We start from the raw sequence: 22,853 nt of genomic DNA on the forward strand, positions 1-22,853 counted from the left end.
AAAAAAAAGTGATAAAAGAACGGGCTCCTGACATTTTTTAATTTCTGTAAAAGCCATTAAAATATGTGAAGGCTAACTGAGGACTACTTTTAAATGTCATATGGTTTGAAACTGTTGATTAAAATAAAAAACACCAAAATTTCCTCAGGATGGGGAAGATCAATAATTTTGTTTCTATAGTAATATGTTCTAATTTTGTTTTGTGTCTTAATACTAATCCTGTTAATACTCCTTACATCTTATTTTGCCTTTGTGTTTTTGTTTTTACTTTTGATACCTGTTCATTGTTTAATCTCAGAACAACTCAAGGCAAACTGAACGAAGAAGGAGAGCAAAATCAATATAGAATATGCTTACCAAAAAATGCACTTGGGTTAAGATTACCTAGCATCCATATTCAGTATAAATTTATATATTCAAATGCTTTCATTTTCTAGAAAAAGGGATTTTTTTCCCCCATACACTTAGTCTTACAGTAAAAACAGTATCTCCAGAAGAACTGCTTGATAATAAATACAGTTACTGTGGCTGAAACTTGGTGAAAAAATTGCAGATTTAGACAAGTCCCTGAAGGGTCATCTTAATCAGATAGTGGAAGTATGTTTACATGGCTGGAATCTGATGTCTGCACTGTATATTTCATATGAAAAAAGGTACCTTCAGACATGGCAGCCTTTTGTGCACTCAGCTCTTGTTACTTTGGTGAAACAAGCCATCTGATTTCTGGTAACAGGAGTGAGAAGGTAAAGACATCAGAGAAGCTTTCATCTGTCACACAAGGGCACTGTGTAGAGTCCTTTGTATAACGTCAGACTTTAAATTGGCCGAGTAGTGGAGGTGCTTATTACTTGTCTTAGCATCTCTGTTAACAACTGGTGGAAACTGAAACTTGATGTTCTTTTTTTATAAGTCTCCAAAAGAAGCACTGGCGCAGTGTGTCCTGGCAGAAGTCCCTCAGCAAGTGGTGAACTACTTCAGCACCTACAAACTGCAACCTCCTAACAATCCTGCTGCGAAGTGAATGGGCTGAGCAGAGGACCTGAGACTTTATGCTTGCTTTGCTTGCTGTATCCACAGGCTTTAGTTCTCAAGATACTTCTGTGTACATGTACACAATGCCTCTGTATGGTAATGTCTGTTAGCTAGAAATCACTTTGCCAAGTGTGCCTTTTAAGGGCCAAAATTATAATGGTGTTAATATTTGCTGTTGATTTGAGAGATAGTGCTTACATGGATGCATTTTATTTTGAAAACTAAGAGTGGAAAAAAGAGGTTGAATATGCAGAGAGAAGAGGGAGAATGGCTGAAAGTGGAAGAGCTGCCTGTTTGATAAATATGGCCAGTGGGAGTGTTCAGTTACTTTTGTGTGGAGTCAGCACTGAGTACTGCAGTTTCTCAGTGATCATAAAACCAATCTGAAATAGAAAAGAGGGTATATCCCCACCAAAACATGTGCTTGAACAAATCTGGAATATTTCAGGCTTCTGTGTCTATAACAAAATTTTGTCACGGGAGTTTCATGATCAGACAAGTGCCTCAGAGCATTAAGGCCTTCCTTGCACACTGGCTTCACATTTACCACTTCAGTGCCTTTGGCCAGTGCCTGGGATTCAGGGCTATGTGAACATCAACCAAAGAAGTCATTAAAGTATATATTCTTTAATAGTATGCCTTCTCTTATGGTAGTATGGGAATAACTAGGATGAATCAAGGTAAACCTCAAACATCTCAAAAGAATACTATTGACCTTAGAGGCTACTACTGTAAGGGCTGTATGATGTGTTTTAATGTGGAGTGTACTGGAAAACGAAAACTTTGGGTTTTATTTTGGTAAGGGTTTTCTTTTGGTTTTTTTTCCCCCCCAAAGAACAGTCATGACTATTGATCTTTGAAAGACTTTTTGTGAAACAGGAATCCACTTTTTGCTTAAGAAGTTTCTTATCTGATTTATGACTGTATATTTTCAGGCAAAGGCAGTTCTTCAAAGTGCTACCTATATCTATTTTTGTCATATTTTGAGTCACACTGCTTTTTCATGAGCCTACCAATGAAAAGTGCCTACAAAAAAGCCAATATTCCCTCTTCTCTCCCTTTAGGAAGACATAAGAAAGTCAAGTCTCTAAGCCCTAATCCTATAATCATACTGCATTTCTTTAGGGCAAACAAACTTCTGGTTCATTTTGTTGACTTGAGTTTTCATCAGTTATACCAAGTGTAAATCATGTTGTTTGCTTAGTGGAAGCTTTCTTGTCCCCCAGTTGCATACTGCTTGCTGAGGATTTCTTCTGATCCTGTCACTGTGTGTAACATAAGTGGGTGTAAAAGGTCACATTTATCACTTTGAAATGCCAATCTTGAACGTTAATTTTGCAGTTTCACATTTGAAGTGGTTTAGAGTTAGGCATCCAACTGATTTCATGTAAGAACAGAATGGACTAATGCTAAATTTAGCACACTTGGACACTCAAGGTTGCACCAGGTCATCATGTATGTGACTTACCAGCTCGCAGTGTATGTGATTTTTGGTTGCTGGACCTGCTTTGTGTAGGTTTTGTTTGTTTCTTTTTTTTTTTTTTTTTTTTACAGATATAATCCTGTAAAAATCTGAATTCACATTAACATTGATGGATGAAAGATATATGAGATGTATGTATTGAGATTGTCTTATACAAGATAATTGACAGTTATCAATCAATCATGAATGGATATGTTATCTTCATTCTATTTTCCTTGGTGGAAGGGGATCCTAAATGCTTTCAATAGTGGAATACAAAGGAAGAGATTGTGTTTCATATTAAGTCAAGCTCTTTTTTAAAAAATGTAATTCATGTATTTATGTAAAAAATCTATAATCATCTTTTTATCAGTGTAATGCAAATCTGTTACTATTTTATATATAAATTATAAGGAATTGCCATATCAAATATGCAACACAAAATACTAAGATCGAGGAAGTTGTTATAATAAACCTAAATCACACTGCTGCAAATTGAGAGTGTATGATTTTGGAACAATAAACTGTTTCACAACTACCTGCTCTGTACAGAGCTAACTGGATGCAGTATTAATGCTTTATCTAGATTAACTGAAGTGGATGGGTACTATTGATAGGATTACAGGATACTACTGAAGTTCCTCTGAGCTGTCTGCCAAAAATATAATGTATCTGAGTTCTGTTATCAATTCTGTTTTAAGTTGCCATGGAAGTGCATTTAAATAAGTGTTTTAGATCTGATAGTGGCAAGAACCATTTTCCGGGTATAACTTCTCTTAGAGATGTACAGCTAATGCCTGTTGAAAACTTCCAAGGTAGACTGAAGCAATATTCTGAATCAAAAAATGCAGCAGATTGAGTCAAAGTGAAAGGTAGTTACTGTGTTGTTTTGCCTTTTTTTTATTATTATTTTTAATGTATTTTTACGTGTAAAAACTGAGTTATTAGCTTGAGAACGAAAAGCTAAATGACAAAATACTATCAATTTTGTAAAGTGAATGTGCTTGTAGGTCACTGGCACCACCTTGTGATAAAAGTGATGTATGGCAGTCTTTGTCATCGGATGCTTTTCACCATTTATTGGTCGTAATATAAATATGTACAGCAGAGAGCTAATCTGTAACCAGAATTTTTTTACTTTTCTATGTATTTCAGTTCTGATGAAGTTAATTGATTTGCAATACCCTATGCATTAAAATGATAATTTCAGTATACTGTTTTGTTGTACTTTTGTTTTCAGCATTTTCTGCGTAGTGCTGAATGCTGCTTTTGTGATTCCTGTGGTGACTATGCCACGGATTTATAACAAGTATCATCAGATATGAGGAAAAATGCCTTTTCATTTAGTGGTTATGACTCTGCAGTGTATGTTTTGTTTTATAAAGCATCTTATATTGGCTTTTAGCAAGAAGATATTCTGAAACTGGACAGTTTTAGCTGTCACTGTTTCATGCTCTGTGCCACATTACAGTTTTCCCATGCATGCCATTTCATACAATTATTATCAGGTTTTCAAAAAAATTTTTCAGAACAGCATCTACATTTTAATTGGAGAGGCATGGAGATTTGATTATTTGTACTTTTCAAATACAACATCCTATTCCATCCTTCAGTTTCTTTACATTCAAGTGTAGTGAAGTCTGAGGTACTTTATTGGGAAACAGAGATATTGGAGACATAATGTTGCAGCAGAATTCAATGCCTTACAGAGCCTGAGTCAATTTTGATAACTGGGAGTTGTGTCTTCTAAGTGCACTAGAGTAATTCACTTGGCTTCTCCAAGGCAAGAATCTCCAGTCAAGAATCTCCAGGGTAGAATTAGTTTGTGAAAGGATTTATTACAGCTTACATCTTGACCTTTCTTGTCATTCCTTCTGGCTTTTTGCCACTACAAATAGTTGCAACTTGGATTCATGGAACCTTCTTGCCCCTGCCCACCCCCTAAAAATGGAGGAATTTTGGGAAGGGGAAAACTCCAACAACTCCAACAACAGAAAAGTAGGATGTCAGAGAAAACCAGAGGGATGTTACTTCTGTGTGGCCACAATCTTCTGCACTGATTTTGGGTCTAAAGAACTCAAGAGCTGTGTAACTTGGTAATCATGCAGACAGAACTGTCAGGCTTTCCTGCAATCCTGGGCAGTTATGAGCTGTAGCAAAGCAGCAATTTGTGGGATGCTCTGTCACTGCAGTGTAGCGCTCGATGCTGCAGCCTCAGCCCTTACTTTGGGACTGATGAACTTAAATACACCCGCAGAGAAAATGTCTGAAGCTACCTGGTAACATTTGTGTAGGCAGAAGGGAATAAATTCTTTTGCAATGAGAGCAAGCTTTACTCATTAATATAAAAGTGTTAAAATATGAGGAGTTCAGTTTTTCCCTTTTACATGATGTTTTGACAAATCTCAAAAAAAAAAAGTGAAACTATATATTGTAATCAATTCATAGATGGTTATTATTCATAGAGGACCTCATTTGTGAAACAGTTCTGCAATATTTCTGATTCTGAGATTTCATTGAGTCATTCCTGGATGTGCAATAGATGGGTAATTCTTTATGATGTAGCATTAAATTTTCTCCCTCTGTTTTGATGTCATTTTATGTATTAAATAACAAGTAATACACAAATAAAGATCTTCCCACATAGCAGTGGAATGTTCGTCTCACTGCTAATGCAGCAGAACTTTTTTTTTGAAAGAGATTTGGGGTTTTGTCATATACTTTTTTTGTCATAATCATGTCAAATTCTCCATTTGTGGAATAAGTAACATACAGAATTTAGTCACCCAGCTTTTGCTCAGGCAAACTTCCAGCTGAGCTGCCAGCCTTTTCTTTGATTAAAGCCTTTCAACTTCTCTAAAGTACAGATGTACAGAATGTGTAGCCTGCAGAGTCATATATAGCCTGCAAAGTGAATGCTTAATTTTGACATGGTGCATTCCTTGGTTGGCTGGTCAGCTGAGGAGCCCTGAAACCTGCCCATACAATTTCTTGGCTCAGCCTCTGCATTATGTTTTTAGTTCACAAAACTGTTTATCCAATGAGGTCTGAAAGGGGATAGCAAGAGAGAGGAGATGCGAACCCATGGAAGAGAAAAAAGTAATTGAGAATTAAATTTAAACATATCTTCAGCCTTTTGTTTAATACTGCATCTGGCACTATGATGAGTTGATGCAGAAGGCTGACAGTGTGGGAGCTCCTTGTTAGGAGGCTGTATCCCTCTCAGCTGTGGCACTCATAAAACCTGTAGTTCACAGGTATGATATAGCTGAGCCCCAAAAGACATGGGTTTCACTTTGCACCATCGGTCAAGATCTGTGATGTAGGTGAACAATTGGAGCATTGGTTGAAAGTACACACCACAAAGCCAGAAAGTGTAAATACTGCTTTTTATAAAATAGCCTTTATTTTTGAAGTGGCTAGTTTAGATATCAAAGTTCTTCAGCTTGTTAGCTGTATCAGCTGCGTACTCTTCAGAGAGCATGCCCAACCCCTTGAGAAGATCAAGCGTGTAGATCAACAGCCCAGTGGGGTGGACTATCTAAGTCTTTCCCATGTTTACTTGCCAAAGACAACTGGAGCAGATGTTTATGCTTTCAGAGGACTGGCAATAATTCTGCAATCTGCTTCCCCCTTGCGGATTTTGTGATTTTGTTTTTTGACAATGGTTTTGTTACATTGTCCCCTGTCCCAGGCTAAAACATCCCAACACACAGCACCACAGCTGTCTGCTCTGAGCCACGCTTGTCACAAATCCAGGTCACTTATTAGAAGTATAAGGGTAGGAGAGAGAAGGGTAGAGAAAAACATAAGGACCCTCAGCAACAGTAGAGCAGTAGCAAGGAAAAGGATAACTGTGGGAAACCAGAGGAAAAAATAGAAAAGAGTACATGCAACAGTTAAGAGCAAATTGAGCAACAGGAACAGCAATAAGAATGCAAGGATAAACAGGAGAGGGAAGAGAAGAAGCAGAAACAAGATGGAGGAAGAGAAAAGGGAGAGGATGGATCAAACAAGAAACAAGTTGTCCTGAAATGCAATCTAAGCTTTAATTCCTAGGACACCAGTTCTCTCTTCAGGCTCAAGGTTAAGAATGTAAATTATTTGTCCCATTGTGCCAGGAGAGGAGGGAAAGAAGAGGAACTGAAGTAGATTTTTCTCATGAGTAGTCTCTACTTTTATCTTCTGTACCCAAAAGCAAAGTCACACCAGCCCTGAATTCAGAAGCTTGAATTCAGCAAGACAATAGATGGGGCCAGAGCCCAAGGCATCATCTATTTCTTTTGTGACTCTTTAACTTCAACTTTAAGGATCTCTCCTTCTCCTGCTCTGGGGGATGGTGACATACTAATGATCAGAGACTCCTTACTGGTTACTCTCTGCATAACTGCAGGCTTAGCATCTGCCTTTGGCTCGCTCTTTGGAGCAGGGGGTGCAGAGGAGGCTGCGGGCTTCTCAGACATCTTCTCCTCTTCTTTAGGCTTAGTCTCTGTTTCAGCTTTAGCTTCCTAGAAACAAGAAGTTTAATGTTTTCCAATACCGCAGAAGAAATTCTGGAAGTAGTTCTATTTTGTATATACCATGGAAAGGCACAGCATGACAACTGTGATTAACGGTATGCAACATATGTAAATTTCTATTTAGATGCTTGAGAATCAGTTTCTAAATGAGAAATGTAATTTCAGAATTAGAATATCAGTGTAAAACCTAGGAAACGTTTGTGGATAATGATAGTATCTGCTTCTTACTAATACAGCAGGATGAACAGGCCCGTTTTGGGGCACAGAACCCTGCCTCAGGTCTTGCCTTCCTTTATGTACTTACACTAGTGGAGAAAGAAAAAGTGTTACGTAAATCTTGGCATACTAGCCACAGCCCCAGTTCCTTGGCCAAGCCTATTTGCAATTAAGTTCACAAGTAACATTAAACTGAGCAATGTTTCTGCTCTAATCATAGTGTTGTCATTATTTGTGTAAGTTCTTTATTTAACTTAAATAAAACCCCAGCCAGTTCAGCTGTAAAGAAAAGGATTCTGTCAACTTTGGGTAAATATGTAGAACTGAGCAGGTTCATTTCTCAGAATATAGTATAATGTTGGAGTTATTTTTTATCAGTTAAAATAACAGTTTTCTCATAAGTGCAATATATTAGAGATTTAATCAGTTTTGTCTGTGTGGGCTACGCTTTACATTTTGTCTTCAGGATTTGTAACAACCAGAGATCTGACACTGAATTGGAAAGTTCACCGTGTGCCCGAGTCAGCTGGATCAGATTACTGTGTTAAGACATTTCTGTATTTACTGTTGTTTACATAAAATTAGAAGATCAGATGCCCTCAGGGCCTTTGTAAAGTCTATTTTATAGACTTTGAGGATTTTTGTTTGCTTACTTTTTTTTCTCTGCTCTGCATAGAGTCCAGGTTCACAAAGATTTGAGCCAAATTTTAGAATCAGTGTTTACAGAGATTAGGAAAGTGGTTATATCTCAGCTACTGGGAGTTTTTGCTGTTGATTGCAGTAAGTCTAAATTTTCACCTACTCTGCCCAAGCCCTCCCAGTATCTTTCAGCACCTGGAAGATTCTACTCTGTTTTCTGTGGCTTTACCTCAGCGTCTTGTTGTCTCTTCAGCTGCAGCAGCTTAGCAAGGCCATCTTTTCCTCTGGCTCCAAGCATCGCTTTAAACAATTTTGGAGTTTCCTGTTTCTGCCCGAAGAGACTGGCCAAGCCTCGTGGTTGTTGTACTGGTGGTCCTGGAGGAGGCTTCCCCTTCTGTTTCAGCAGCACCCTGGAGATGGAAGGAAACGAGGACACAAAACAGTGCTGTGAAAACGAGCAAAGTTCCTGCTAAGCTGAAGTACCACATTCATGCATGAAAATCTGGCAGCTTTTACAGACAAACTTTATTTGGTTCCCAGGTCCAGTGATAAGAGCAAAACTGGAAATGGTAAGGGTTTTACCCCAGGCTCTGGTAGAGTTAGAGGAAACTGTTCAAATTTGGAGTTGCTTATCTATATCCTGGAGAATAAACAGGTGCTGGCTCAAATTGAGGTGTCACAAAGCAGATGAGAGTTCTATATGGAGAAAAGAGGTGTGGAGGGGGATGGGTGCCCCATACCTGAGGTGTCAGTCTCTTGCCTGGACTTCGGGATGCAAATTCAGAAAGCATGTAATGCTCCATTGGGAGTCCAACTGATACTTGTGGAAGTAATAGTTTACCAAACTAAATTCCAGCATGGCTCATCTCTCATAGGTCAGGTTAGACAGTGGTACTTATTTTTGGTCTTCTTCAGTAGAAGAAGACACCCTGAAGATATGAACATTACTGCCAATCATATGGCAGACTAGATTTTCACACCATTCTGTAGCAGTACTGGTTTGCAGCCATAATGACAAGAAGTGAGAATGAATGTCGAGGGTAAAGATTAGATGACAGATCTGAGATAGATGAAACCAGTGAAAAGCAGAGGGTTCCCCTGCTTTCAGTGTCTATTAGACTACTGTACAGTTTTCAAGGCAACTTTTCTATCCTTGCAAGGCTTAAGGCTCTTTATGAACAAGGACTATACCTGCAGTCTGTCATACAGCAAATCCTATAATATTATAATTTTCTCCAGCATCTTCTACTTTGGTACTCGAGTAATTTCAGAAGTGGAGCTTTTACTTTTTTTTTCAGTTTTATTGTCATAAATTAAAAAAGTACACTTCAGCAACTTGCATGGCTTTGTTATGTAAAGACATGGGTATCGGGCAGGTGGTGACAGAACAAATTTCTTGTTTGAATAAATCTTCTGAGTTTTGAAATAAACTCAGGAGCCTTTTAAAGTTGTCAGATGGCCCCAGAAAACTCTAATGTAAACCTACCAGGGCAAAGCAACTGGCAACTTCTTTCCAAAACTGAACATAACTGCAATCCTTATCAAATCAGTGTACACATTTCCTCTTGGTGCCTAGTTTTGGCAGAATTAGTGGATGCCTAGACAACTGGGCAAAATACTTGACCTTCAACACAGGGCAGGTACTGCATATGTTTAAAATTAAACAGAATATCCTGTATTTAGTCTGATATCTAGAGAGGGCTGTGAGCTCAAATGGGAGTGCAGGTACTAAGGCTGGATGATTAAGCTCTGCAGTTGAGAAAGACTATTTGGTGGAAGCAGAATTTAATGGATTGGCAAAATATGATCAGGGTGGGCAAGAAGTCAGAAGAGGTAATGTGGGGCAGAGAGAAATAACAAGTAATGATGGTCGTACTACTGTTTAAATAGAAGCTAGAGAAAAGTCAGGAAAGATAAGTTCTGGGGACCATGGAGCACTGGATTTGTTCTGCTTTTCTACATTTTGATGCTGGTTTTGAAAATTGGGCAATAAGCACGTTCCGTGTCTAGGATCCTTGTTCCTCAGGGGCATGGTGATTCTCAAGGTACTGTTGTTTGACAACCAGAACTGTTGCAACATGCTGAATACAGCCATCTGCTAGCACTTCCATGAAACAAAATATCACTCCTGTGCTATGTTTAGTCTTCTCTGATGAAATTCCAAGTCTGGGACCAACCTTCCAACCTTTGATAGCAATTCAAGGCAACAATTGAGAACAACAGGAGTGCTGAAGTATACTAATGACGACAAACTGTTTTGAGTTTTTTGACTTTTTACAAGGTAGCAAGGTACTAATTTTGTCATAATTTTATGCTTTTGAACAAAATGCACAGCTTTCTAATCTGTGTACTCCCATCTTGTCGGGCCTTATTTTAAATCCATTCCTAACTGCTGCATAAGGTTTTGGAAATGCATACAATGCTGTGGGTGCATTGAAGCATATCTTTGTAGAATTAATTGTGTTTTATTGCATCTTTGAAAACCTACTCCTTAACTGACATCTCTTCTGCAGTTTCTTTCTTGACTATGTAAGGAGTCCTGGTATGTATCCTTATCTCCTATTTGTTTTGTTACCTTAAATATGATGCAGAAGGCAACTACATTCAGGATTTCATTCTACTTACCACGCTTACACAGCCCTTGGGATTCCTGCCAAGACCCTGCTTTCCACTATAAAATACCAGGCTAATCTGACTCTAAATACAAATGTGTTTACATCTCTTACTCTTCCACAAAAGGAATTTGTCTAGAAGTCACAACTGTCCATTCTGCTTAAACTAAATGATATGACTTAAAAACTGTTGTTAGGACATACTTTGCTTTCTTCATGAGAAGCTTTTCTGAGTCAGGGTAGTGCCTCAAGATTTCATTTAGTGTTTTCTTGTCCAAAATGAAAAGGTTGGCAAAACCATGAGCCACCACATTGGCAGTCCTTCGATTTCCTCCACCTGCAGCTAGTAGGCTGGAATGAAAATAAACATCATCAGTCACATTGTTACTTGCCCTAGTGAGGAACCTCTTTGCTAGTGGTTCTCCATTAAAGTCATTGTAAAGCTCACTTATGTACCTGGCTGTTCAATCTGATGTTCTGTAAAGGCCCTGTACAATTTGGATTAGAAATATGTTCTTGTCTCAGGAAGGCAAATTGTCACTGCCAGTCAGGTAGATGCTAAGGACTGAAAAAAGTTTTGCTACACAGAGACATATGTGTTGAGACACCCACAGCAAGGCCTGCACTTGTTTTAGTCCTCATGTGAACTTGGCATTTCTTCAATTTTATTGTTGAAAATTATTTACATCAGAAGTAGGCCAGCTTTATTTACAGTGAGTGAATGATTCTCCAAGAATTTTATTTTTCTTGAGTAAATAATTTCTGCCAGACTCTGGTTTTCAGTTTTCTCACATAACATATCTCATGTTTGAATGTTGGCAAGTTGAATGATACAGATTAGGAAGGTCTTTCAGACTGACAGTTACAAATGTGTCTGCCAGAAAAAGAGGGGGGTTTTGTTTTGAAAGTAAGGCATTAGACCAGTTTAGCCAGCAGCAGTTGGTCATAGGAAGGATACTTAAAACAAAAAAAATATGTCCAAATAACAATTAAATTTTTCATCTTGCATTAAACAAATGAAGAGACTTCACCTCTCAGCTGTGGTGATAAGCAAGAGAATTTGCATTCTGCTCTTAGTACTAAAATTGCTCTATCGCTGTATTCAAGATCTACCCTAAAATTTTTCCCTTGAAGATTTTCCAGTGAATTAATATTTTTAGACAACCTTTAGTATTATCTCAATTTGAAATTATTAATAAAAAAATGGTCTGAGCCCCATAAAACAAGAATTGATACCTATCTAAAATATTAATCAAAGTTATATAAGTATTTGTTTTAATATTAAATATATTTCTAGAACACATTTCTAAATATTGCATCATACAGATAATATATTTAATTTATAAAGGACAGTAGGAGACCTCTGCAACTGTGTGTGCAAGGCTGTTTTTACATGCACACAAAGAGTGTTTTTCTGCAAGCCAAGACAGCAATCAGTATATGAACTCAAGCTGAAAATACAGTTGAATGTCTTCTCTTTAAACAATTCTGTACAATTCCTCAGATAGAATAAAACTCTTTGCATAATACGAAAAGCAACTAAAGAAAATTGCAAACAGCTTTTGAGCTGTGATGAATCATTTCTCAACAAGTCATTGAAAAATCATTTTTAGGCTTTCCTAACAGAAAGGTTATTTTATCAAGGTAGACGAGGACTAAAGCGATCAGCTTTTTCATTATGGTGATGATGTGAGGTGAATTTTACAAGTAAAGCAGTCTCTGCTCAAAAAGAATCATCTTTGACTAAGGACAGTGTTATGTATGTCAGCATTGAATCTGTTTTGGTTAGTGTATGAATAGTTACATGACTAAATATTTTAAAATAGATACATTTGCCTTGCAATGGTTCTTGGAAATGTAATATCTATTTTAATTGTGAAATTTGCTTTATTTACCTAATGTTTTTTACTTCAGTTCTTAGTCTGAAATGCTGTAATATTAGTATGAGTTAATAACTTTTGAATTCTTATGCTAGCAAATTAATTTTCAAGCTATAAAGTTATCAAAGTGATGACTCAGCTTATCTATTTGCTTTTTATAGCTGATCTCTGTAAGAAGCTGGTGCTCATTGAAATTAGCAAATGGATCAGGAAATGGCATGTGTTATCAGCTGAACGTGCAGGGTTGTGGTGGCTCAACCTGGCACCTCCGTGCCTGTGAAGAGAACTGGTAAGTCAGGAAAGAGGAATAGGTCTGGATCTTGCTTCCAAGCAGGACTTCAAGCTCCAAAGGGCAAACTCATTGAAAAGCAGCAGCTACCACTTCGAGGCAAATCCTGGACCAAAGTGATGGAAAATGTAATCTTTCACAGAACTAAATATTCCTGGTAGTTTTGATTTTTTAAATAAAGTTTAAAATTACAAAACAGCTGAAAGCTAAAGCTGAGATCAAACATTTAGGGATCTTCCTGTCAAAAATTTACATAAGATGGAGAAATGTTTTAGTTTTTCCAGAATTACCATTTTCTGATAGGAAATAGCTCTAGTAAAATACCAGTAAATGGATGAATGAGGACATCTGGCTTAAAATGTAACTTTCTCTGGGCTAATGAAGTGTTGTTATAACTGAATTTCTCTCTTTGTGAATTGTGTGTGCTGACAGGCTCTCATTAAGGCAACAGTCTGTTTGCTTCTGATTCTGAAATTATTTTACTTCCCCAAACTGATATCTATGCAGGCAGGGCAGGATGTTAATTGGAACTCCTATTACTTAATCTCTTTCTGTAATAATTTTCAAGGATGAAATTGGCAAAGGACATGTTTGATTATTAGTCTTCCATCGGCAGTCTAATATAATTCAGGGAAGTTTTTTGAAATAAACAGTTTTTATTTTCTTCAATTCCTTTACCACTGGAGACTTTTTAAGCATAATTTACATGCATTTTTAACAGAGTGAGATTAAATAGCAAGTGTTTTATCAATCATATACTTAAACCATTTAGAAAGAAGCTAATGTATTTCTCTAAAGAAATCTTGAATTGGCAATCAGAAGGAAATCTGCCTGATATCAGGCTATAACTACACTATGAAGTGAGGAGAAAATTTCTATGTCCTAAGTAAGTATTTCTTCCATTAAAAAATATTTTTTTCCATTTTCTTCTGGTATTCTGTATTCAGAAGACCTTGACAAAACTTACATAGAAAGGCACAATACAAACTCATTATTTTCTAGTGTTTTGCCACAAGGAAGAGTATATCTCTACCAATACACTTAGTGCTTCATGTCTGCCAGTTACTGCAGTTTTTCTCCTCAAGTTTATCCACTGCCTGACATTTTATATGCAAATTACATGTGTCTGAATGAGTTTACTGCTGCAGTAGGTCAGTGATGAATAAAACAAGACTAGAAGTGTAGCGTTATAGCATTGCTGAGGGTTTTCCTGGACATACTGACAATTATGTAAAGAGTAACAGATATTGGGAAATGAATCTTTAAAAGTTGTTGTGTGGTTTTCACATGGAAACAAGCACTCACCTGTATCGGATCAAAAGTGTGAAAATCCCTTCCTTGTTTTGAAACCAATCATTATAATTTCTCAGTTTAAAATATAAAGTTCTCACTCCATGTGTGTGTTAAATATTGGGGCTGCTTTAGTTTTTCCTTTTGTCTTTTCATTATTCAGTCCTTAGTGGTGATTTCATTCTCAACCTTTCCACATAATTTACAATGCAGCCTTTTGTTTGGAGGCTTTGCTCGGGTAGTATATTGTTACACAGAGAAATAATAACCTCCAAATAACCTTTTTTCAAAGAGCTGGTATAATTTCACTTTCCCACACAATGAAGAAGTTCATTATCTATTGGATATATCAGATGTTTTCCACTTGAAGTCTGTGCAAGTTCTGCACACACATCACTGGATAAACAGAATGTTTCCCCTACTACAAACAGAGACACAAGTAGAAGACAAATGTAAACCTGACACAGAGCTGATTACTGCTTTTCAAAAGGCAGATTAAACCTACCAGCAAGAGGATTAACAGTAACAGGAAAGCAGCTGGAAGAAACCAAGGATCCAGTTTATCACATGTGGCAGCACATGTATTTTATTAGTTTTCCTCAGGCCAACCTCAGCAGGGGAGTGCAGTGCCTGAAAACTAGCACTTGATTGGCTCATTGGGGAACGTAGCACATAAGAGTTAATGGATTTTGCATAGCAAGCACATGGAGAATATAAAAACCATTTGTAGCCACCAGAAAAAAAATGTCTCCTCCAGATAAACTCAGACAAAAAAAAATACGGTCTATCATCTTTTTGTGTCGTATGTTCTTAAATAAATATTTTTTCAAATTAGGATGCCTGATTTTCGTCAATTTAATCTCTACTTCAGCTCTAAACGAACTATTTTTATTTGCTATTTTAGGTTTTTTTATCGATTTTGTTGGAAATTAATTTTCATCTTTGCCTTCTGCTGTTTAAGGGCACCTCGGCTCATTATACAGGCAATAAAATGCATTTGGTCCTGCTGTATTGCAGACAGTGTAACAGGGAGATGTGTCAAATCTTTAAAATGCCAAAGAAGAAATCTGTCTGTATATCCCTGTGTACATTGACCAAAACATTGGTCTCAGATCTTGCCGTATTTATTACTTATACTTTGCTTAGATTTTCCTTCACTTACCTGCATCTCCTTGCTCAGTGTCCTCTTTGTTGATCCTACTTACTTGTGATCCTCTCTATGGTAGCTGTCATGCTTACCACAGAGAAGTTAAACAACCATTGATTGTTTGACCAGTTCCAAAGAAAGTATTAAAAATAGTGATGAACGTACCTGATCTCCCCAAATACAGCTCCTGCTCTTAGTGTAACCAGGACTTTTGTACCATCAGGACCTCCAAGGACTTGAACTTCACCCTGTTTGATGATGTACATCTCTCTGCCAATCTCTCCCTGGGCACACAAACACATAAAGAGCCCATGTTTTAGCAGTGTTTTTTGTTGTTAGAATAATATGACAGTTTCCAGGTTTACCAATATTATGAGGCAAAGCAGCAATTTCATCTTAAAAGTCAAAAGGCTGCAACAATGTAGCCAGGACTGAAAATGTATGGACTTGCACTTCCTGTCTCTTCACTTGGTCCTCCAAGCCTGCATGCAGCATCTCCTTGGTAGAGTAGGATGAGATGCAACATGCATCCAAGCAGGAGGTGGTTCCAACAGGGTTTTTTTCCCTACTATGTGTGTAAAATTTGAGAGCATATTTGTTATTACACAGAATACCTTAATTACTTTTATGCTGTCTTAATTCAGTTAGGATTCATTTTATTTAAAGGACATTGTTGACCAATATATGAACTCTTTTTCTTATGTAATCTTATTTCAACAAGACAAAAATGCTCACCTTTTTGCAGACAAAGTCACCAGGTAAATACACAATGGATTTCAACCTTAGCAGCATGTCATATATCATCTGGGTATCACAGCCCTGTTAAAATAGTTAGAGTTGATTGCTCCATTAATTCAGTATCAAAGGTGACTATTAGTGCTTACACTGGCTTCAAAGCCCAACAATACAGGAATGACCAAGGGATTAATAAGTGGAATGCAAACTCAAATCATCATAAAGATCAGCTATTAGAGCTGAGAAAAGACTGAGAGTTGTTATTTCAAATACTTATAAAGTTCTCTATGGCTGGAACATCTTTTCATTTTTTACAAAAGTGAGCTTCCATACATCCAGATTTGCTGTGGAAGCTCAGTTAGTGTTATGATCAGAGCTTTATGGGTCTGTTACGGGAATCTTATGGGATTTTTTTTTTTACTGATCCAGGGGAAAACAACAGATCACATCAAATGTTGGTATAAGTCTGTGAATTCCGTGTCTTCAGGAAATGTGGAAAAACCATACAACCATGTAACATTTATACAGATATTTCATGTGATTTCTTAAAAATATCCTAACAAGCAAATTTCCTGTATGTCAAGACTACTTCTGAAAATTCAGAGTCTTCTTAGTTTTGTCTCAGAAAGCCAATTTTAAGTACACATTTAAATATTAGCTCCGGAAAACTACTATAATAAATAAAGAGAAAGCTCCTTTGCACAAAAACTTACTAAAATGCAGCATTCACTACATGAAAGTTATGTTGCCAGAACACATAGCATGGGAGATCTTTCAGGCAGAGCTGGGCAGCATACAGCAAGGTGAAATGTGCTAAAAATTAGATTATTCTATGTCTGACTCTTCAGATTAATTAACGCACAGTCTGACCATACCATCAGCTTTAATATGTTGTCATAACAGGACTGTGTCTTAATCTTATTTGCTTTTTTAAAAATCACTGCCTTGACAAAAAACCACATTCAAATGCAGGCACTTGGCATTATTTGCCATTAATTGAGACATTTCTTAGACTTATTTTGCCTTTCGTATTTACGAACATGTCCTTAAGTATTGCAAGATGCACAGAACAAGGTTTCTGTCTCAGGAATACCACATATTTCTGCATTGTCTTGTAAAATTACTTGCTTTGAATAAGTCCACTTTATTGACAATGGCAAAGTTCACATCAATTGCGATGGCTAATTGCATTCTTGTTGGCATCTGCTCCAGTAATTCTGATTCATCTGAAAAAAAAAAAAAAAGGAAGAATGGAGGAATGTCCATAAAAATGAGCTTTGTACAGAAAAATAACTTAATGGAGCTATTTATGAGTTCATGTGAGGAAGCTGCTAATAGGTTTTTACTAAGATGTTTAATATATCTTGTCTAAAATTATTACCAGAACATTATATTAATGAATTGAATTTGTGAAGTAGTAAGTGTCATATTGCTTTGTAGTTTCTTTTTTTTCCAAAGTAAGTTGAGCAACCTCCTCTCACTTCCTGCATGCAATTCAGAAAAGGAGAAATGTGAATTTTACCCTATATCTGTATCTATACACTTTCACTTGGACATGCTGAATAACTGGAATTGTAAATCCTTACCCAGCATTCCCTGAGAGTCCCATGTGTATTCATACCAAGTTCGAACACGATTTTGGACCAATCTTGGAATAGAATAAGTGTTCATATAGGAGACAGTGTTATCCACACAGGAACGAAAGTAGTTCTGTCCTGCTGTTGCTGCTCCAATTACATCTCTCATCTGCAAACATCAATTGTTGTTACACATTTCAGCAAAAATAGTCTTGATTTTAATATCTTACCAACACTATATAAAAATAATGAAACACTTGTTTTCAAAATCACTGAATAATAATACATTCAGCTGCATGTTTTGAATAGGTGCTTCATCCACTCTTTCAGAAGCATTACAGATTTAATCTGATTGTGTTGGAAAGTGTAATTATGGTTTTAGAGGAATCATTTCTGGGGTTTAGCTTATTCTTCTGTCTCATATTTCTGGACATGGATGAAAATTATAGATAATGCTTTTCTTAAAAATCCATAATAAAGCTATTCTGCATTTGGCATGCAATGCAAGTCAGAAGTGAAGCAAACTTGAGTCTGCAAATGACTACACTGGTTGCAAAAACTAATCTGCAAAATCTTCTTAGGGAATGAGGCTTTCATTGGCAATTACAAAAATTTAGGAATCAATTATAAATGTGAAAACTCTGAAGTTTAATTCTATGTACTTGTTTTCCAGAAGAAATATTTTATATGAATGCTTTCTTTTATTTTCGGTAATTCTTGGTTTTGGATGAATTTAAAATCCTATAGACAAGACTCTCTTTCGTGACAGTTACCTCTTCTTACACTTCTAAAGAGCAAGAAACATATGCAATTTTTAACTGTTTGGTTGAAATTTTCAAATACTGTATTAAAAATAAAAAATTTCAGTTTTTTTGGTTTTTTTTTTTGATAATTCTTTCAATAACAGGCATATACAAATCAAAAAGTCTGGAATGATTTCTACAGAAACTGGTAAGACACAATCTCACATAGGAACCACAGCATTTGTTTTTCTGTAAGCAAGGTATTTTATAACCTGTGGATTTAAAACTGGAAATATTTGGAAATATAACTGATTTGCTATGCTATGGTCCTTTTTTTACCCTCCTGCCAAATGAGAACCAAGAGAAATAGAAACCAGTTGATTTTCAGATTAACATATATATATTATAATTTGTGGAAGAGACCAGAATTCTAGTTCAGCAAAAATCATGGGATTTCCATTAACAGTATTCTATTGGTAGTAGTACTGAACGTGACTTATTCAACAGCTATAATTTTTATATCAGATTTAACAGTATAACATGAATGTCAAGGAACTGTCTCCTTGGCTGTGAGTAAGTAAAAAAAAGGAATTATAAATAGTTTCAAGAATCATCTGTGTCCTGCAGAGTCTTGGCTTTAAATCAGCTTTTGTGCAAAATAGCTACAAAAATGGTAACTGATTAAACACATCTGTTTGTCAGAAGGATAAGTAGGGATGACAGTAGAATAGAAGATGGAAGCTAAACTTTTTCCCAGAACTAAACTCCGTTAAATTGAATATATTATCACTACATTGCAGTAATTTGAACGTAACTTGTTATCGATTTTTTTTTTAATGTACCTGACCAATTAAGCTGGAGAAGACAAAGACACCCATGAAATAATTCAGCAGTTGAAAAATTATCTCAAACAGCGTTTGTGGTTCTGCAAGGCCACCGATGGTGATTAAACTGCGAACTGCCCAGTAGTAACACCTCAGATACCTGTGGATACAAACAGTACTTTTATTAGAGACTGTAGGTACTTATGTGGTTGAAGTTAAACATATACCTGTCTGAGTTGGGCCTTTCAGTGACACTTTTCAGTTCAAAAGACTTTCAGCATTTTTATAAAGGGTTATGAATTTACAAATGCTATAGCTACATAAATCAGGTTGAGCTGAATGTTCTCACTGACAGCAAAACAAGAATATATGGGAAGTGCAGTACTTGCTTACTGTTTTCTAGTGTTACTGTTTTCTAGTAACACTCTATGTAGTGTTACAGATGACTCGTGTAAAAAATTGCCAAGATGGACATTACAGTGTTAGGATGCTACCAGGGAAGATGTCATGATGTTAAAAGCAGTGTAAAAATGTTAGAGACTTCCCAGAATCTCTCTGTAGCAGTATACTAGATGCTCAGACATCTGAAGGTCTCTTTCATGGCTTTCACTTGATGACACCAGTACAAATTTGTGGGAACAACAAATGCGGTGTTCTTCTTGTGTCCATTCCTACCCCTTTAACCATGCTGGTCTTCCTCCCACTCTGCTTCACAGCAGCCTTTTTTGGCTCTACCTCCTGGGTTATGTCAAACAGAAGTTACATGCTTGCACAAGCTGTGTGTTTATCCAGTTTCTCCAAACCACTCAGCACTGAAAGGTTGATTCCTGTAGTAACGTCTCCTAGTTGCTGGCCTTCACTACTCCTTCTGTCACCTTAACAAACGCTTTCCTGCCTTCTCCACTACTTTGCCTCCTTCCAGGGGAGACCTGTCCATTAATGGCTACAAAAACACTTTAAGACTTTTATCAGAATTCTCTTGACCTAGAATCCAAATAAATACAGCAGTAAGCAGTGGTCAGTCACTAAGACTCTGCTTCAATGAATGGTTTATATTAACTCCTTCACAGTATCCATCTGCTGTCTGTTACTTTTCATACCTGAAGTGTGAGCTGTGTGGACAACATTTTTTGTTCTGTTTGTACAGCCTTCATGACAGAGCCTATTGCATTCAAGTCGAATATTTCTATTATTATGATAACACAAGTTTGTGAAAGCAACAAAGGACGTGGACAGAATGTTTTGGAAAAGTACCTTGGCATCTCTAAAATTCTGGTTTAAATTTCATTCTAGAACATGGCACCACAAGTAATGCAAATCATTGTCAGAAGTATGCTATCATTTTCTTCTTTTCTGAGCAAACAAGTCTTGGTTTAGGTATACTTTTAAAAGCCTCCTATTAATTAGAAGCCAACTTGCTACATTTCTGTACTATCAGACTTCAGCTTCACTGATGATTAGGAGTGGAAGTTCATTTTCCTTAATTGTACAGTGAGATTTTCTATTATTTCAGCTATGACTATTGCTTTTGAAGCAGTGATGACTCCTTCTATTTGTTGAATTTTATTGAGTTTGAAATAATAATTAAAAAAAACAAACAGAAACCTCCCAAACACTAAAACACAGAAGAAATACTTTTGGGAATGTTCATTTTGAAGTAGAAATTCTAGAATGCATCTTCTTATGCTTATCCTGAATCTGAGGCCACCTGATCTGCTTGCAGACCTCAGGTGTACATTTTATTTATTTCTCTCCACTTTTAAACTCCTCTCTTGTTAATATATGAACTCCACTACTATTAATAAGTGGTTCCTGTGATAGTACAAATGTAGAGTTTGTTTTGTGCAAATATGAGAAAATAATCTCACAACCAATTCCAATGAGGGTTTTTTTATTTAAATCACTCGAAAGTCTTTCCAAGTTTTTCACCTAAAATTTGCTTTACCAAGCAATTGATTTCTGCTTTTCGTTACCAAGGTATTTTTTTCTTGGTTGCAGATTAATGAAATGCAGTAACAATGATCATATTTACCACAGTTTTCTAGTTTTAGATTTTAACAGCCAGAACTGGCCATTTTCATTTAGAGTCCTTAAATTAAAAAATTCATTGCATATTTGCTGTCATATCATTTTTATGTGTTAGGGATGCAAAATGAACCTCTGGCTTATACCACTATAATATTTTCATCTGGGTTAAAAAAAAAAATCAAATATGCATGTTTCCAACTAAGTATGCATAACTTGCAGCTTTATCCTAGAGTTCTGTAGCATAAAAAAATAGTATGAAAAAGATGCAGATCTGTTTTGGAAGAATGACAGATTTGAGTATAAAACGATGCCTCTAGTTTGGCTAATAGGAATTACCATATAAGGCATATTAATATCATATTTGTTTGCCATAACTGAGAATGCTGTAGTGCTTCAAACATGTATAATTTAGTAATATAAAAGTAAAGAAATTAACATTACTTCTGTTCTAGTTACTATAGGAAACAAAAGTAATTAACTAACTCCTTCACCTACAACGGCCCTGCATGCTAGGCTTCCTGACTCCACCATGATAGAAAATATAATCTTATTTCTCAGAATGTCTACACAGAATGAAAGCAGCTCCTCAAAGGAATTTTTCTTTGCATTGTTGTATATACAAAGCGTGAGAGATTTTTGGCATCTTCCTACTCCTTTCTGAAGATGTAGTTAATACACTATATTCTTCTTTAATTTTACTTAAAAAGAAACTTTCTACTGGCAAAGTCACATGATATTCACTATCTCTTAGGGACAGGTTTTCTCCATTTATGCATTTTTGGTTTTATTTTAATCTGAAAGTAACACAGTTGAAATACAGAGCAGCTTGCTTTCTTCCCTAATAAAGGGAGAAATGAGATTGTAAATTTTGTTTAAGGAAACCCAGGAAAAACAGACTCCTATTTCAACAGTATTAGCAGCTCTGCTTCCTACTAGCTTGTGTCTGGAAACCATCACTGTTCACCATACAGCTTACTACCCTGCTATAAATTTACTGTTGAAGCAAACAACATGAGACAAGAAAGGGATTTTTCCCTCTGCTCATCATAGAGAGTATGTTTATCCTTCAGGCAATCAAACTATTATATTTTCTCCCTAAAATAAGTCCAAGGTATGAAAATATTCAGGAACACTGCAAATCAGTTACCTTATAATATTATGCCAATAGAAATATCTTTTTCATAAAAGTCCATTTTAAAATACACTAAACTTCTTACATGGTTTTGGTTAATGTGGGTAAATCAAGTCTTTGTGCACGTGGCTCTCAGTTTTTCAGGTTGTATTTACATACTCATTTCAGTCCAGGGAAGCATTATTTCAGGGCTATCACACTTGACCCTCTCACATTACAATCAAGATGGGTTTAAGCAGAGTAAAGAAGTGGCCTTTATAAACTGGTAATCTAACGACCTCCTTGGTACCTCTTTTTCTAGAGTGATGTGCTCATCAGGTATGGGTATGATGATCTCAGACAGAATGGAGTAAACTAGAAAGCTTTTGCCTAAAATGTATGGCTGCAGGTAGCAGGTCTGAAAGCATTGAGTGTGTGATATATGAGTTGGGCTGTGCATTCACAGCTTGTCTGGAAGCACAAAACTGCCTTTGTATAGCAAGTGCTGTGATTGCAACACAACAGACCTATTGCAAGAGCAATGTACAGTCGATACCCATGAGACACATTCTAAGATTTGCCAGTCTCACTGCTCATTGGACAATGCATACTAAAGAAGTGGAGTTGTTCTAGACACATACAGTGACCATTTTCTGGGACTTACAGATGTCCACTAAGTCTGTGCCCAGAGCAGGAGGGCAGCAAGCTAAAGAGGAACATAATTGAGATGCAAATAGGTGTCTGAAAG

The 22,853-nt window shown here is 36.5% G+C and overlaps 2 protein-coding genes across 5 annotated transcripts in view; one reads left to right on the top strand and one right to left on the bottom strand.

Annotated features, from left to right (window-relative positions):
- The window catches only part of CPNE3 (copine 3), a 47,446-nt gene extending 43,743 nt beyond the window's left edge, over nucleotides 1-3,703 (top strand). For all 4 annotated transcript variants that reach the window (XM_051771627.1, XM_051771607.1, XM_051771612.1 and 1 more), the window contains one exon: nucleotides 911-3,703. In XM_051771627.1, the coding sequence (XP_051627587.1) occupies nucleotides 911-1,021 (111 nt within the window). In that variant the 3' untranslated portion in view covers nucleotides 1,022-3,703. The remainder of the gene's footprint in view (nucleotides 1-910) is intronic.
- A 1,282-nt stretch (nucleotides 3,704-4,985) lies between these two features.
- CNGB3 (cyclic nucleotide gated channel subunit beta 3) overlaps nucleotides 4,986-22,853 on the bottom strand; it is a 60,202-nt gene continuing 42,334 nt past the window's right edge. Inside the window, exons 11-18 of the mRNA XM_051776018.1 lie at nucleotides 18,985-19,126; nucleotides 17,409-17,568; nucleotides 16,951-17,048; nucleotides 15,823-15,906; nucleotides 15,253-15,371; nucleotides 10,686-10,832; nucleotides 8,099-8,279; nucleotides 4,986-7,002 (exon numbers count right to left, since the gene is read on the bottom strand). Of these exons, the coding sequence (XP_051631978.1) occupies nucleotides 6,769-7,002; nucleotides 8,099-8,279; nucleotides 10,686-10,832; nucleotides 15,253-15,371; nucleotides 15,823-15,906; nucleotides 16,951-17,048; nucleotides 17,409-17,568; nucleotides 18,985-19,126 (1,165 nt within the window). The 3' untranslated portion in view covers nucleotides 4,986-6,768. The remainder of the gene's footprint in view (nucleotides 7,003-8,098; nucleotides 8,280-10,685; nucleotides 10,833-15,252; nucleotides 15,372-15,822; nucleotides 15,907-16,950; nucleotides 17,049-17,408; nucleotides 17,569-18,984; nucleotides 19,127-22,853) is intronic.

This window comes from Manacus candei, unplaced genomic scaffold (assembly GCF_025592945.1).
Source record: "Manacus candei isolate 608988 ecotype Guabito, Panama unplaced genomic scaffold, ASM2559294v1 h1tg000008l, whole genome shotgun sequence".
Lineage (NCBI taxonomy): Eukaryota > Metazoa > Chordata > Aves > Passeriformes > Pipridae > Manacus > Manacus candei.